At 31.5% G+C, this 14,468-nt stretch overlaps 1 protein-coding gene across 1 annotated transcript; it reads right to left on the reverse strand.

Annotated features, from left to right (window-relative positions):
- Positions 1-1,929: 1,929 nt before the first annotated feature.
- Positions 1,930-14,391, reverse strand: LOC134728288 (ester hydrolase C11orf54 homolog). The gene is made up of 9 exons (XM_063592838.1): positions 14,192-14,391; positions 13,156-13,254; positions 12,646-12,719; positions 7,957-8,058; positions 7,309-7,386; positions 6,602-6,688; positions 5,965-6,114; positions 5,232-5,345; positions 1,930-2,441 (listed from the first exon to the last, which is right to left on the reverse strand). The coding sequence occupies exons 1-9, from the start codon at positions 14,259-14,261 to the stop codon at positions 2,271-2,273; spliced, it is 945 nt and encodes a 314-aa protein (XP_063448908.1). The 5' UTR covers positions 14,262-14,391; the 3' UTR covers positions 1,930-2,270.
- Between the last annotated feature and the right edge of the window lie 77 nt (positions 14,392-14,468).

A 14,468-nucleotide genomic window follows, 5' to 3' on the forward strand; every position in this document is an offset into this window, starting at 1 on the left:
AGTGTGATCACTCCTTTCTGTTATAAAGATATGTTGAGAGTATGTTGCCATCATTTTACTAGTTCTTTCTATTTCAAACATTCTCCATTGTATAACATGTTTATTCTGGTCATTTGAGATATATTTCAATCAAGATCAAAGTTCCAACATGCAGTACTGCACAAGTAACCATATCTAGTTTCAGTTGGTTTAATTACAATATTTTCTTTGCCTGTACCAAGTCTAAAAAGGGAGATAAGGGTGTGGTATTTCCACCAGCTGGGCCAACAATGTATTGGTTTTTGTCTCTTCTGTGCAATAGGTATTACTATCCAGCAGCAGCTCTGCATACACTATTTGTTTAAAGCTATATATTTCAGAAGGTAGAAGATCTGTATGCTTCATATCTTGAATGCAGAAAGCTTTTGTGTCAAAAGTCCAATGTCCTTGACCTTCATAGTTCAGTAACTGCTTGAAAAAATGTTGTGTATGGAATGACTGTAATGGATTCCTGTCAGTTTGGCAGTTTTCATCTGTCCTTGGTCTCATTTTCATGGTTCAATGGATAATTTTAAGGTTTTGTGTTTGGACTATTTTTCAAGTACTATAAGCAATTGGTCAACTATATTTGGCGTAAGTAATGATTGTAATGGATAAATATCAGTCTGGCAGGTATAACCTAACCTTGACCTTATTTTCATGGTTCATTGGTCAATGTTATTTATAAGTGCTTTGATTCTTTAAGCAATACATCAACTATAGTTGGTGTATGGAATGGTTTTAAGGTGTATATCTCTGTTTGGTAGATATGATCTGACCTTGACCTCCTTTTCATGATTCATTGGTTACTGTATGTTGGTTTTTTTGTCAGTTTTCTATCGGGGCCAAGGCTCTGTGTTGAAGGTCATACTTAGACCTGTAATTGTTAACTTGCACACATTGTAACTTGGATGGAAAGTTGTGTTATTGACACTCATACCACATAAACTTTTTTCTATCTATTAAGATGGAATATAAAGGAAATGGTGTCAAGGTTAATTTTTTCAACAGTAGCAAAAGTACTTTTATGTAATGGCTAAAACAAGAGATGAGAAAAAAAGATCATAAAATCTTTATCAAAATCAAAAACAATTACAGTTTCTAACAATTGTATAAATATACACATGAATTTATTTAAATATAAAACTTGTCAATTTTAATACCATGATTATCACTTTATGAGACAAACTATTGCAAAAAAACAGTAAACCCGTGTTATAGAGCCTTTGATGTCATCATCACATTGCTTTAAGGGTTCTTTAAAAAAAGTTTAATGAAATAAAATATGCTACTATATGCTGCTTTATCTCCCTAATATAATATCAACACATTTCATATATTTCACTAACTAATAATAAATTTCTAAAAACTGTAAAAGGACTTGTAAAAGATTTGAAAAAAAAATATGCAGGTATTGCACCTTATAATACAAATTAAAATAAATATCATATTCCAATAAAAGAATTTTTACAGAATGTGACCTAATCCTTAAATCCTAATAACAACAAGAAGTACTGCCAGCAAAGCTCACAAAATGATGCCCAACACACCTTATAGTAACCAGTGAAAAAATATGTGATTTGCTAAAAATAAATCCCATAAGATAAAGATTCAAAAAACAAAATGAGCAGTGCACTATGGCATTATATGGGTCAGAGTCTGACAAATGCTTAAACAAATTCTAACAAGGGTTTAAAAAAGTCCCAAGATTAAAGTAAATCATACAAGTAAGGTTAAGTGAAAGTTTCTAAAAATTCTTAGATAAAATTCTAGAGCTTTTGCAGATACTACTACTTCTAGTGAGTGTTTAACTACCTTGACTATCACACATATTTAAAAGTGGAACAGATCAATGCATAGACAGATAAACCAACTTTTAATCACAATATATCTCCTTCAAAATACAGGATAATAATGAAATGCGTAAAGCTATTGAGGTCTAATAAAACTTCTGGTCTTCTACTTCTCACAAAACTTCTTGACAGCAACATTAACAAAGTTTATTTGTACTATAACAAGGTTTCACTATAAAATAACATGACTACTGTGGATTCATTATTATTTGTTGGATACCAATTTTCGTGGGTTTCGTGGGTACAAGAGAACCATGAATCACAAATTTTCTATGACTTTGTGTGCACAGATTGACAAAACCACGAAATAAAATATCCATGAATATGCAAGTTTTCCTCAATCCTCGAAAATTGACACCCACGAAAATAAATGAATCCACAGTATTCTAAGCCAAGTCATTATCGTGCTAATTCTGTTGACTGAGGAGGTTGATCTACCCGGTATACGTAGTCTGCTAGTATAAAATATCCACGGTATTCTACTTCATTTGGTGTTGTGTCATTATGGTAATGTCCACCCTGACCATGTTCACTATAACAATGGAAATGTTCAACTCGTAAATCCATACCCTGAAACAAGAAATTACAAGAATGTTACAAGTCACTTTAGTATGATTTACACATCAAGTGTTAATGTTCCAGTTCAAATTTCTTTTTCAAAAATACATATCAAAGTCACAATGACATAAATTTAACAAACTACAGTACATCCTAAATGAGAAAGCATTTGCATAAGTTAAATCAATCAAAGACATGTGAGCACTGAGGGGGACACATTGCATCCATTTTGAATTGTTAACTGCATTGTTTTAAGTGCTAATAATTGTGAGGCTACAATTAGTTTTAAAGGTTAAAGTCTTTTAATAAAAGAACTTAAAACTTTTATGGTTCTGGAAAAATTCTAAATTCATCAGGCCACAATTAAAAGAATGTATGTTTCCCCAAACCCCTACCCACATTTTTGTAGGTGGGTAGGTAGGTAGGTTTTTTTTTTTTTTTTTATATCTTGATATTTTTTTTTATATCCAACAGAGCAAAACAAATCGATTATGTGTATGTCTGGCATATATAGCCATCTGTAGCAACTTAAATGTACGTGTTAAATTGTCTAAATGTTTGTAGCTCTCTGTGTCAGGTGTCAACTTGACATAAATTTTATTTGATTTTATTTGGATTTGTATCTCAGAATTGTTCATGACTGTGATTTTTTTCCCTCTTTGACAGTGAGTCTGACTACTAAGTAGCAAACTGTTTTAAATATATATATGCATGTACTGTAGTTGTTCAACCTGAAGAATGTTCCATCAAACAATTTACCCTCTGACAGCTCAGGACTCAGATTTTGCTTCTGACATTGAGGAAATCACCAATATTAATTAATAAATAATAAAAATCAAATTTTCTTGCTTTCCTCTGAATTTCTTATTGTGACATCTAAAACAACGACAACCATGCCCAATGTCTTTACATAGAAAGAAAACATCTTTTTGGAGATCATTGGAAAAGATGCATATTGTCTACATTTGAGAAACAGATTCCAGTGTTCTCCCCAGGATTTTTGGATAGCGCTGTGGTAAGCACGTGATTTTCCACAATTCTCAGTAACTTTGTTGCGTCGCGCGGTTGGTTTGTTATTGATTTTTAGAGGTTGTGTTTGATAATTCTATAAACAATACACCTTATCGCTATTCCCGGCTGACCCTGTCGCTTGAACTTTTGAAGCATACAACAATTACTTTTTCATTGTGGCGTCAGCTATTTTGTTTTATGATGTCATAATTTTACAGGAAACTGTGTGATATCCAGTAATGGTGGACAAATAGCGATAAGGTGTATTGAATACGTGCCACCAGATAAGTTCTTCAATCTTCAATCTTTGTCGTGATGACAGAGTAATCTCTCTTGTAAAATAATTATCACAAATGTAGTTTCTCCTTTGTACTTATATATTGTAGGTGGCACTTTAAAAATATTATAGAATTATTGTATGAAGTGAAATAAATTTAAAAAATGGTTTATTAGGTTATTGAAATGGCATGAAAAATTAAAAATATAAAAAAATTTAAAGAAATTTGTATCAAATTATCCACTAAAACGGTTTGTTTCCTCTATGTACTCCGCTAATAGTTGATTGATATTTTCTGCATTTGGCAAATTGATTGTTAATAAATTATCTAGATCTGTTGGAATTTGTCCTGTTATGAAGTATATTTGATGAAATAATTTGTCTCTTTCATCTGAATACAGGTCACATTCAAAAAGGTAGTGTTGTACATTTTCTTTTTGTTAATTTCAAGATTTGACAATACTTCTTTTAGGTCTTTCCCTCCCAAATTATCTCCCTTACAGGCTGACACAACTTCCTGTTTACATTTGTGGCCTTTTTAGCATTAAATACTATTCCTAATCCAAGCCATCCTCTGTTTACATTAAATTTAAAGCAATATTTAAACAATTTATATTGATGATTGGTTGACAAATATCGATATTTCATATATATCTACACAAAATTTTCGTTTTGTCTTATTCCCTTATCCATTTGAAAAAGAGCCACGGATGGACAAGTAATCGTAATATACGGGCTTATAATGAATCCCTTGATAACAGGGTTGCCTCCTTCAAACAATGCAGGTTTGACAGTTCGGTAGTAAATGCGAAAAAGTAATGATATAGTCATAGATGGTTCAATCAATGGTCGAGACCACGTTGTCAGAGAAGGGGGTAACACTTCCCTTATATTTTTTAGAAATGAACTTTTCAGCACCTGAGACATGCATTAAATGTCTCTGTCCATTCCTTTCTTAAGTTTCGGTATCTTTTAAAAGCGAAAAATTGGGAGGAAGGAAATGTTAATTTGGCAGAAAAAGTTTTGCAAATGGCGCCATTTTGATCATTTATTGAACTGGTTCCTACGATATTTGACATCGTTGGGCGAATTAACGATCTCTCGGATAAATAAACCAGTCGATCACGTGATCGGAATGTGTACAAAATAATACAGGATGTTTGAAATTCAAAAACAATACCGCTGATTTTTGGTCACCATAAAATGATCATCGGCACCGGAAACAACCCCGAAAAATTTCCAGAAATAAAAAAAAAATGTTGCAAAAAAACGGAATAAAAACTTTTGAGTCGGCGGGATTTCTCTGAGTCGGTCGGGCGAGGGGAAACAAACCATATTTTTATTTTGGCCTCATTGAATCATTGTAAGTTAATAGAACACAACTATGATTTTAGTGATATTTTGTAAATTCGTGAAGATCAAGTTCCAGCACTGTTTATTTTTTCATCACTTAATAGATCATGTGATAATGATTCTCTTAAATTATTGCTGTGACTAGGATGATAAATACTTACTGGGTCATGTGACACAAGTTCTCCAAGACAAACTAATGGACTGTCCATTTCATAAAACTTCAGCCATTTACCAACTTGCTCTTGAGTAGTCAGTGGTGTTTTAGAAAAATCAGGCTGAAAAAAACCAAAAAGGATTCAATTTATTGAATAGTACATGAGCCAAACAGATATGATTTACAAATCCTAAGATGAAAAAAGGCCTTTTAAGGTGTCAGGAGGAAATTCAAAATTGTAGTAAAGTAGGTCTCAATGTTTAAAGAATACTGTGGATTCATTATTATTCGTTTGATATCAATTTTTGTGAATTTCATGGGTAAAGATGAACCATGAATTTAAATGTAAAACAAAATACAAATGGTCCATAGGCTTGTATGCAGACTTTGACATAAAATATTCAAGAAGTTGCAATGTTTACTGAATCCATGAAAAAAATGAATCCACAGTAAATGGGGAAAAATTATGCCCCTCCTTGCATATACATTAGAGTTACAAAGGGACATAACTAGAGAACTGTGATGCCACTGAAACTCAAACTTGATCTGTGTTTTATAGTAATGAGTATTGTGTATAAGTTTCATAACATTTGGTTGGGGGCAAACTTAATTTACAGAATGAAGGCACTGATTTTTTTTTGCTAATTTGTAAAGGTCCATAACCCAAAACATGCAAAGCTTATATATACAGAAAACTTGGACAGAGATTGAAAAAAGTGCATAATTCTATATACAAATACCATAATATGGAGGTTAGCTTTCCCCTTCTCCACCAGAAAGACGCCCCCTAGTGCCACAGGTTTGGTTCCATAATAACTGCCCAGGACCTTTCTAATACATGACATAAAGTTTTCTTCTCCAGTTCTCTTACTAGCCTTTACTTCTATCACCTAAAAAGAAACACAATCATGTCAGGTAAAACATGTTTATGAATGACAACAGTGTAAGGAACATAGTTTTATGGATAATTGGCTGACATCTGATCTATACGTTTAAATTATTTCAGCCTATCACAATTAGTTCTACCGGTAATTCAAAATTGACCTGTTTTGTTTTTTAGCCATTATTTTGTCATTCTCTTCAACATATGAGTTTTGATTTTCTTGTCTGTATTATCTTCATCTTTTCTTTTCAAGTCTATTTGCATTGCTGTGCATTGGCCTACAACAAATGATTTATTAACTGTTATAAATTTATATTGCAGCAAAGAACAATTAATATGAACTGTTTCTGTGTTTATATCATGAATTATTCATGAAATAGTTTTGATTGGTGGTCAACTTTATTTTAGTCACCACACTAGCTTCAATAGACGACACCAAATACTATCTTGTATATATTTATGTGTATTGTATGACTTATGAAACCACTACAAACCTTTCCTGGGTTACCATCACAACATAAAAAATTTCCCATCAAAGAAAATTCATTTTTGGTCAGTGTCTCTTGGATACACCCTCCATCCTTTCAAAGAAAAAAAAATAATAAAAAAAATATTTTAAGGTTATTGACAAAACATACAACACAAACATGGACCAATAATGATACTGCTTATTTTTTTCTTTTTCTTTTTCTGTTAGTTTACCAAAATGAACAGTTTTTTGGTTTGCTGGTTTCAATTTCTAAGTTTACCCCTGGAATTCAATTCAATGATATGACAACAACCATATACTGTTATCTTTTTGGTTTTATTAAAAATCTGCTGCTTAAAATATAAAGACAGGAGTATAGGGTGTTACTTTAAATTCAGAAATTATTGCATGCCTTATTATTGCGATTTCATCATTTGAGACTAAAATGTTATTTTAATTTTTGCGATGTTGAGAAAAATCCTCTATAATTCATCGTGAATTTTATTTTATATTATTGCATTTTTAACCTTGTCACAGTTTTTGCAATAATAAAAACATTGCAATAATTTCCAATCTAATAAAAAAAAAATCCTTTAATTGCTCCTGTTCTGATATGTCGCGCATCAAGGCTTGATGCACGACATATCAGAACAGGAGCAATTAAAGAATTTAATTTTAATTAGATTGAATAATTTCTGAATTTACAGCACATTTCAGATTTTCTAATCATACCTCTGTGCTAACTTTGGCAATGTGTGAATTCATAACAGCAACATTTCCAGACTTGTCCAACTTTACATCATTAATTAGCTAAAAATATAATTTTATGTTTTAAAACAGGCGTACATTTGATTGAATGATTGTTGGAGTTGGTATATCTTTGCTATTACTTGACTCATCTTCGTGGCTTAGTAATAGAACTTGCCATTGGGAATTTTTTGTTGGCATTTTTACTTCTTCTAAATTATGTTGTAGTATCAAAAACATAGTCATGCCATTAATTATTATAATATTTTTTAAACTTGAGTTTTTCTTTAAAAACATTAATCAATTTCAAAAGAAAATCTATAAAGTAAAGTCATGTATACAAAATGATAATGAAACAAAGAGTAAAAAAGGTTATCTACAAATCATTTAATTATTATTTGTTGTTTCCTACTTAAATGTGTCCATCATCCAAGCATATTTTTTTACAATGAAATTTTTAACATTACAACTATATTTAATGGGGGTAGGTCCAGTGTTGAATGATGATCTTGAACTTTGTGTGAAACAAAAAACTACAAAAAGTTGAAAATTAAAATCATAATACAAGAGTTGAAGATCTGATTACTGAGTACACCATAAGGATCAAAACTAAAGCTAAACTTTCCTACTCACCTCACAACAACATCCAATATGTCTATGAGGCCCTGCTCCTGCTCCAATCATAAATGCTCCAGGTAAATCTACCAACTCAGAAATCTGAGTAAATGTATAGACCTATAAACATAAACAGTTCAGAATTCAGATTATTCTACAAACTCAGTAATCTGAGTAAATGTATAGACCTATAAACATAAACAGTTCAGAATTCAGATTATTCTACAAACTCAGTAATCTGAGTAAATGTATAGACCTATAAACATAAACAGTTCAGAATTCAGATTATTCTACCAACTCAGTAATCTGAGTAAATGTATAGACCTATATAACAGTTCAGATTATTCTACCAACTCAGCAATCTGAGTAAATGTATAGATCTGAAAACATAAACAGTTCAGATTATTCTACCAACTCAGCAATCTGAGTAAATGTATAGATCTGAAAACATAAACAGTTCAGATTATTCTACCAACTCAGCAATCTGAGTAAATGTATAGATCTGAAAACATAAACAGTTCACATTATTCTACCAACTCAGCAATCTGAGTAAATGTATAGACCTGAAAACTTAAACAGTTCAGATTATTCTACCAACTCAGCAATCTGAGTAAATGTATAGACCTGAAAACTTAAACAGTTCAGATTATTCTACCAACTCAGCAATCTGAGTAAATGTATAGATCTGAAAACATAAACAGTTCAGATTATTCTACCAACTCAGCAATCTGAGTAAATGTATAGATCTGAAAACATAAACAGTTCAGATTATTCTACCAACTCAGCAATCTGAGTAAATGTATAGATCTGAAAACATAAACAGTTCAGATTATTCTACCAACTCAGCAATCTGAGTAAATGTATAGACCTGAAAACATAAACAGTTCAGATTATTCTACCAACTCAGCAATCTGAGTAAATGTATAGATCTGAAAACATAAACAGTTCAGATTATTCTACCAACTCAGCAATCTGAGTAAATGTATAGACCTGAAAACATAAACAGTTCAGATTATTCTACCAACTCAGCAATCTGAGTAAATGTATAGATCTGAAAACATAAACAGTTCAGATTATTCTACCAACTCAGCAATCTGAGTAAATGTATAGACCTGAAAACATAAACAGTTCAGATTATTCTACCAACTCAGCAATCTGAGTAAATGTATAGATCTGAAAACATAAACAGTTCAGATTATTCTACCAACTCAGCAATCTGAGTAAATGTATAGACCTGAAAACTTAAACAGTTCAGATTATTCTACCAACTCAGCAATCTGAGTAAATGTATAGATCTGAAAACTTAAACAGTTCAGATTATTCTACCAACTCAGCAATCTGAGTAAATGTATAGACCTGAAAACTTAAACAGTTCAGATTATTCTACCAACTCAGCAATCTGAGTAAATGTATAGATCTGAAAACATAAACAGTTCAGATTATTCTACCAACTCAGCAATCTGAGTAAATGTATAGACCTGAAAACATAAACAGTTCAGATTATTCTACCAACTCAGCAATCTGAGTAAATGTATAGATCTGAAAACATAAACAGTTCAGATTATTCTACCAACTCAGCAATCTGAGTAAATGTATAGACCTGAAAACATAAACAGTTCACATTATTCTACCAACTCAGCAATCTGAGTAAATGTATAGATCTGAAAACATAAACAGTTCAGATTATTCTACCAACTCAGCAATCTGAGTAAATGTATAGATCTGAAAACATAAACAGTTCAGATTATTCTACCAACTCAGCAATCTGAGTAAATGTATAGACCTGAAAACATAAACAGTTCAGATTATTCTACCAACTCAGCAATCTGAGTAAATGTATAGATCTGAAAACATAAACAGTTCAGATTATTCTACCAACTCAGCAATCTGAGTAAATGTATAGATCTGAAAACATAAACAGTTCACATTATTCTACCAACTCAGCAATCTGAGTAAATGTATAGATCTGAAAACATAAACAGTTCAGATTATTCTACCAACTCAGCAATCTGAGTAAATGTATAGACCTGAAAACATAAACAGTTCAGATTATTCTACCAACTCAGCAATCTGAGTAAATGTATAGATCTGAAAACATAAACAGTTCAGATTATTCTACCAACTCAGCAATCTGAGTAAATGTATAGATCTGAAAACATAAACAGTTCACATTATTCTACCAACTCAGCAATCTGAGTAAATGTATAGATCTGAAAACATAAACAGTTCACATTATTCTACCAACTCAGCAATCTGAGTAAATGTATAGATCTGAAAACATAAACAGTTCAGATTATTCTACCAACTCAGCAATCTGAGTAAATGTATAGATCTGAAAACATAAACAGTTCAGATTATTCTACCAACTCAGCAATCTGAGTAAATGTATAGACCTGAAAACATAAACAGTTCAGATTATTCTACCAACTCAGCAATCTGAGTAAATGTATAGATCTGAAAACATAAACAGTTCAGATTATTCTACCAACTCAGCAATCTGAGTAAATGTATAGATCTGAAAACATAAACAGTTCAGATTATTCTACCAACTCAGCAATCTGAGTAAATGTATAGATCTGAAAACATAAACAGTTCAGATTATTCTACCAACTCAGCAATCTGAGTAAATGTATAGATCTGAAAACATAAACAGTTCAGATTATTCTACCAACTCAGCAATCTGAGTAAATGTATAGACCTGAAAACATAAACAGTTCAGATTATTCTACCAACTCAGCAATCTGAGTAAATGTATAGATCTGAAAACATAAACAGTTCAGATTATTCTACCAACTCAGCAATCTGAGTAAATGTATAGATCTGAAAACATAAACAGTTCAGATTATTCTACCAACTCAGCAATCTGAGTAAATGTATAGACCTGAAAACATAAACAGTTCACATTATTCTACCAACTCAGCAATCTGAGTAAATGTATAGATCTGAAAACATAAACAGTTCAGATTATTCTACCAACTCAGCAATCTGAGTAAATGTATAGACCTGAAAACATAAACAGTTCAGATTATTCTACCAACTCAGCAATCTGAGTAAATGTATAGATCTGAAAACATAAACAGTTCAGATTATTCTACCAACTCAGCAATCTGAGTAAATGTATAGATCTGAAAACATAAACAGTTCAGATTATTCTACCAACTCAGCAATCTGAGTAAATGTATAGATCTGAAAACATAAACAGTTCAGATTATTCTACCAACTCAGCAATCTGAGTAAATGTATAGATCTGAAAACATAAACAGTTCAGATTATTCTACCAACTCAGCAATCTGAGTAAATGTATAGACCTGAAAACATAAACAGTTCAGATTATTCTACCAACTCAGCAATCTGAGTAAATGTATAGACCTGAAAACATAAACAGTTCAGATTATTCTACCAACTCAGCAATCTGAGTAAATGTATAGATCTGAAAACATAAACAGTTCAGATTATTCTACCAACTCAGCAATCTGAGTAAATGTATAGATCTGAAAACATAAACAGTTCAGATTATTCTACCAACTCAGCAATCTGAGTAAATGTATAGATCTGAAAACATAAACAGTTCAGATTATTCTACCAACTCAGCAATCTGAGTAAATGTATAGATCTGAAAACATAAACAGTTCACATTATTCTTACAAATTGAAGCAATTTAATTGATAAAAATGTGTAAATTTGGAAAACAGATTTTTTTTTATCACAGGTACACAATATGCAATTCCAACAATTCAGAAATGCATGATTTCATATTGTACATTGTTGTTTTGGGTAGATATCTGTCAAAGGTCATCATGACCTTACAGCCTTTGTAAATAGGTTATGTCAAGGTACAAGGACATTATTTCTCATGAAACTGATTTTAAAGCACTTTATGGAAATAATTTAAGCATTATATATTAAGAGAATAATAATGCATTAAGGGGAACCGTGGGTCTAAATCTTTTTTTTTTTACTTAATATAGGATTTCGCTATATTTTTCTATATATGAACTTTATCTTATACTTAATAGAAAAATGAAATAAAAAAAAATGGGGTCACCGTTCATTTATGCTCACAATCTGCCTACGAAAAATGTCCTTTTTTTCTTTTGAATTAATAGGGGAAAAAGCTGAATATCGAGAAAAAAAAACAACTAAATTACAGAAATCGCTTAAATTTTACAGTTATTTAGTTTAAGTACAGCTTATTCAAAATCAACAATAAAAAATATAGGTCACCTATGAGTTAAAAAAGATATTTTAATTTTATTGCCAAAATATGGCATGTATACACCAAAGGAAGATAATCATGAGTTTGACTGTCCCTTTGGTATCTTTCGTTCCTCTTTTGAAGCTTTTTCAATGATATCTACATTTTAAAAGTCACATGGGGCCCTCACAAATTGATTGCATGGAATGATTTTTGTGCCATATGATAAAGTAACAAAATCTAAAGGTAATAAATAAAATTTGTAATGAAAAAAAAATGTTTATTTTTTTTCTGAAAATCTTATACCCGTGAGCCTCCTCAATGGTAATGCTGAAATTGGGAAAGTGTACCTATCGTGATACAAATCCATAAACTGACAATGAAAAACGTCAATAAATGTTTATAAAAAGTATCCAGTTTTGAGGCACAAACTCCAGCTGAAAATTTTCAACTCTCTAGTTGTTACAAGACAACTCTGTCACATGTATGTTATAATGTTATTATGTGTGTACCTTGTTAAGTTGTGGCAATGGTGTCAGATAGGGAGGTCCACCAATGTCAGCAAGCCTAGGGTTTCCATTCAAACCTGTTCAAAAATGTTTTAATAAAATATATAGAAAATTGAAACTTTACAACTTTCATCTTAAATTACACAATTGCACTGTTTTTGCTATTGCTGAATCTGATACATCAAATTACCTTGTAATTATGGCAGACCAGAAAACAGTTTAAACCACATTTATCTCATCATTTCTTAGGTTAGTCTTACCCATGGATTATTTTTCCAAAACAAGTTTCAAATGATCAATCCAACTTACAATCTCTATTGATTGCTTTTATTTTCTTGTAAATTTTGGGTTGTTATTGATGAGTCTATGTAACATGAAGATTTAACTGGTGATTATAGACCATACAGTGTCTTGGTTTGTTATTAATGATCATATGTATTATGGAGATTTAACTGGTTATCATAAATCTTTTAGTGTTTGTTATTGATGAGTCTATGTATCATAAAGATTTACCTGGTGCTGAAAGCCCATAAGGTTTCTGTGTCAGATCAGGACAATCCACAACATTCACACTGACTGTTGAGAAATTCTTCTCTAAACCATCAGTCAATACTACAAAAAAAAGATAAGTATTCATCAAGTACAATTGACCCCTTAAGGAGTTATTGCCCTTTAATGACAATTTGACACAATATGTTTATCATTTTTTCTAACTTTAAATAATCTTCTCCTTTGAAACTTTTGAACCAAATTAAACCAAACTTAAGAAAAATGATTATTTTGTTAAATCTAGAATACAGTTTATGTTTTATTTCCATTTTCCTCAGAGACATGGCAGCCATGGCTAAAAATAAAACATAGGGTAAACTGCAGTTCTTTAACTTATATCTCAAAAACTAAAGCATTTAGAGAAAATCAGACAAAAAGGTGAAGGACAATTTATTCATTAGATCAAAGTCTACCTGCCCTGAAATTATTAGCAAAATCTAAAGAAGTGTAAGGCAGCAACCATTTGATTTTCTTGGGTGGGTGGGTGGGGGGGGGGGGGGCTATGTTTTTTTTGGAAAAAAAAGTGTTTCCAGTTTTGGAGAAAAAAATAATTTGTTTTATAATCTGAGAAAAAAAATTGTTTGTTCCACCCTAAGCTGCAACTATATGTAATGCGACAGTTGAAAGAAAAAAAAGAGCTTTATTTCCAGAGTAGAGCATAGTCCTACTTATTTTTTATCATACAAAATGGCCTTGTTATTTATGAACAATATGCAGAACAGGCGCTTACCGCATTGACCCATATATATTTTATATTTTTTGTGCTTTCAAAAATAGGGAGGTAGAAAAAGGGGGTCCATGACAAACGCCTGTAATAGCAAAGGACACCAGAAAGAGTAAGCTTACAAATGTATTGAAAGAATTTTCTAAATGTCCGATCGGTCTATTCTCAACTTCTTAAAGTGCATAAATACACATGTTTTCAACCTACACATAACACGTACTATATTTTGACCTTAGTGAAAACGTATCTGAAATGAACATTTTCATTATATTTCACCTTTCGCAACTTCTTCCATAGCTGGAACATGCATATCTGCCTTTTTCACGGGTATACTTTGCGATGACATCTTTTTAGCTGCTCGTGTATTTTACAAGAAACTATGTACTTAGTGGGCTGTTTCTGTTATCGTAGTGATGATTAGAGTTATCGTCCATAAAACTGGGCATTACGAAAAGCTGGAAGTCGTTCATTCCATGCCAACTCTGAAACACGGAATAGATAAATCGGAAATCCTATATATCTTCCACCTAGCATATAGAAAACCACTACGGTA

The sequence above is a fragment of the Mytilus trossulus genome, chromosome 8 (assembly GCF_036588685.1).
Source record: "Mytilus trossulus isolate FHL-02 chromosome 8, PNRI_Mtr1.1.1.hap1, whole genome shotgun sequence".
NCBI lineage: Eukaryota > Metazoa > Mollusca > Bivalvia > Mytilida > Mytilidae > Mytilus > Mytilus trossulus.

Excerpts from the sequence above, each read along its gene's own strand:
- LOC134728288 (XM_063592838.1), bottom strand. The coding sequence starts at position 14,261 with ATGTCATCGCAAAGTATACCCGTGAAAAAGGCAGATATGCATGTTCCA. Across the intron at positions 13,255-14,191 it reads TATGGAAGAAGTTGCGAAAG|TATTGACTGATGGTTTAGAG; the intron begins GTGAAATATAAT and ends TTTTTTTTGTAG. Across the intron at positions 8,059-12,645 it reads CATTGCCACAACTTAACAAG|GTCTATACATTTACTCAGAT; the intron begins GTACACACATAA and ends TTATGTTTATAG.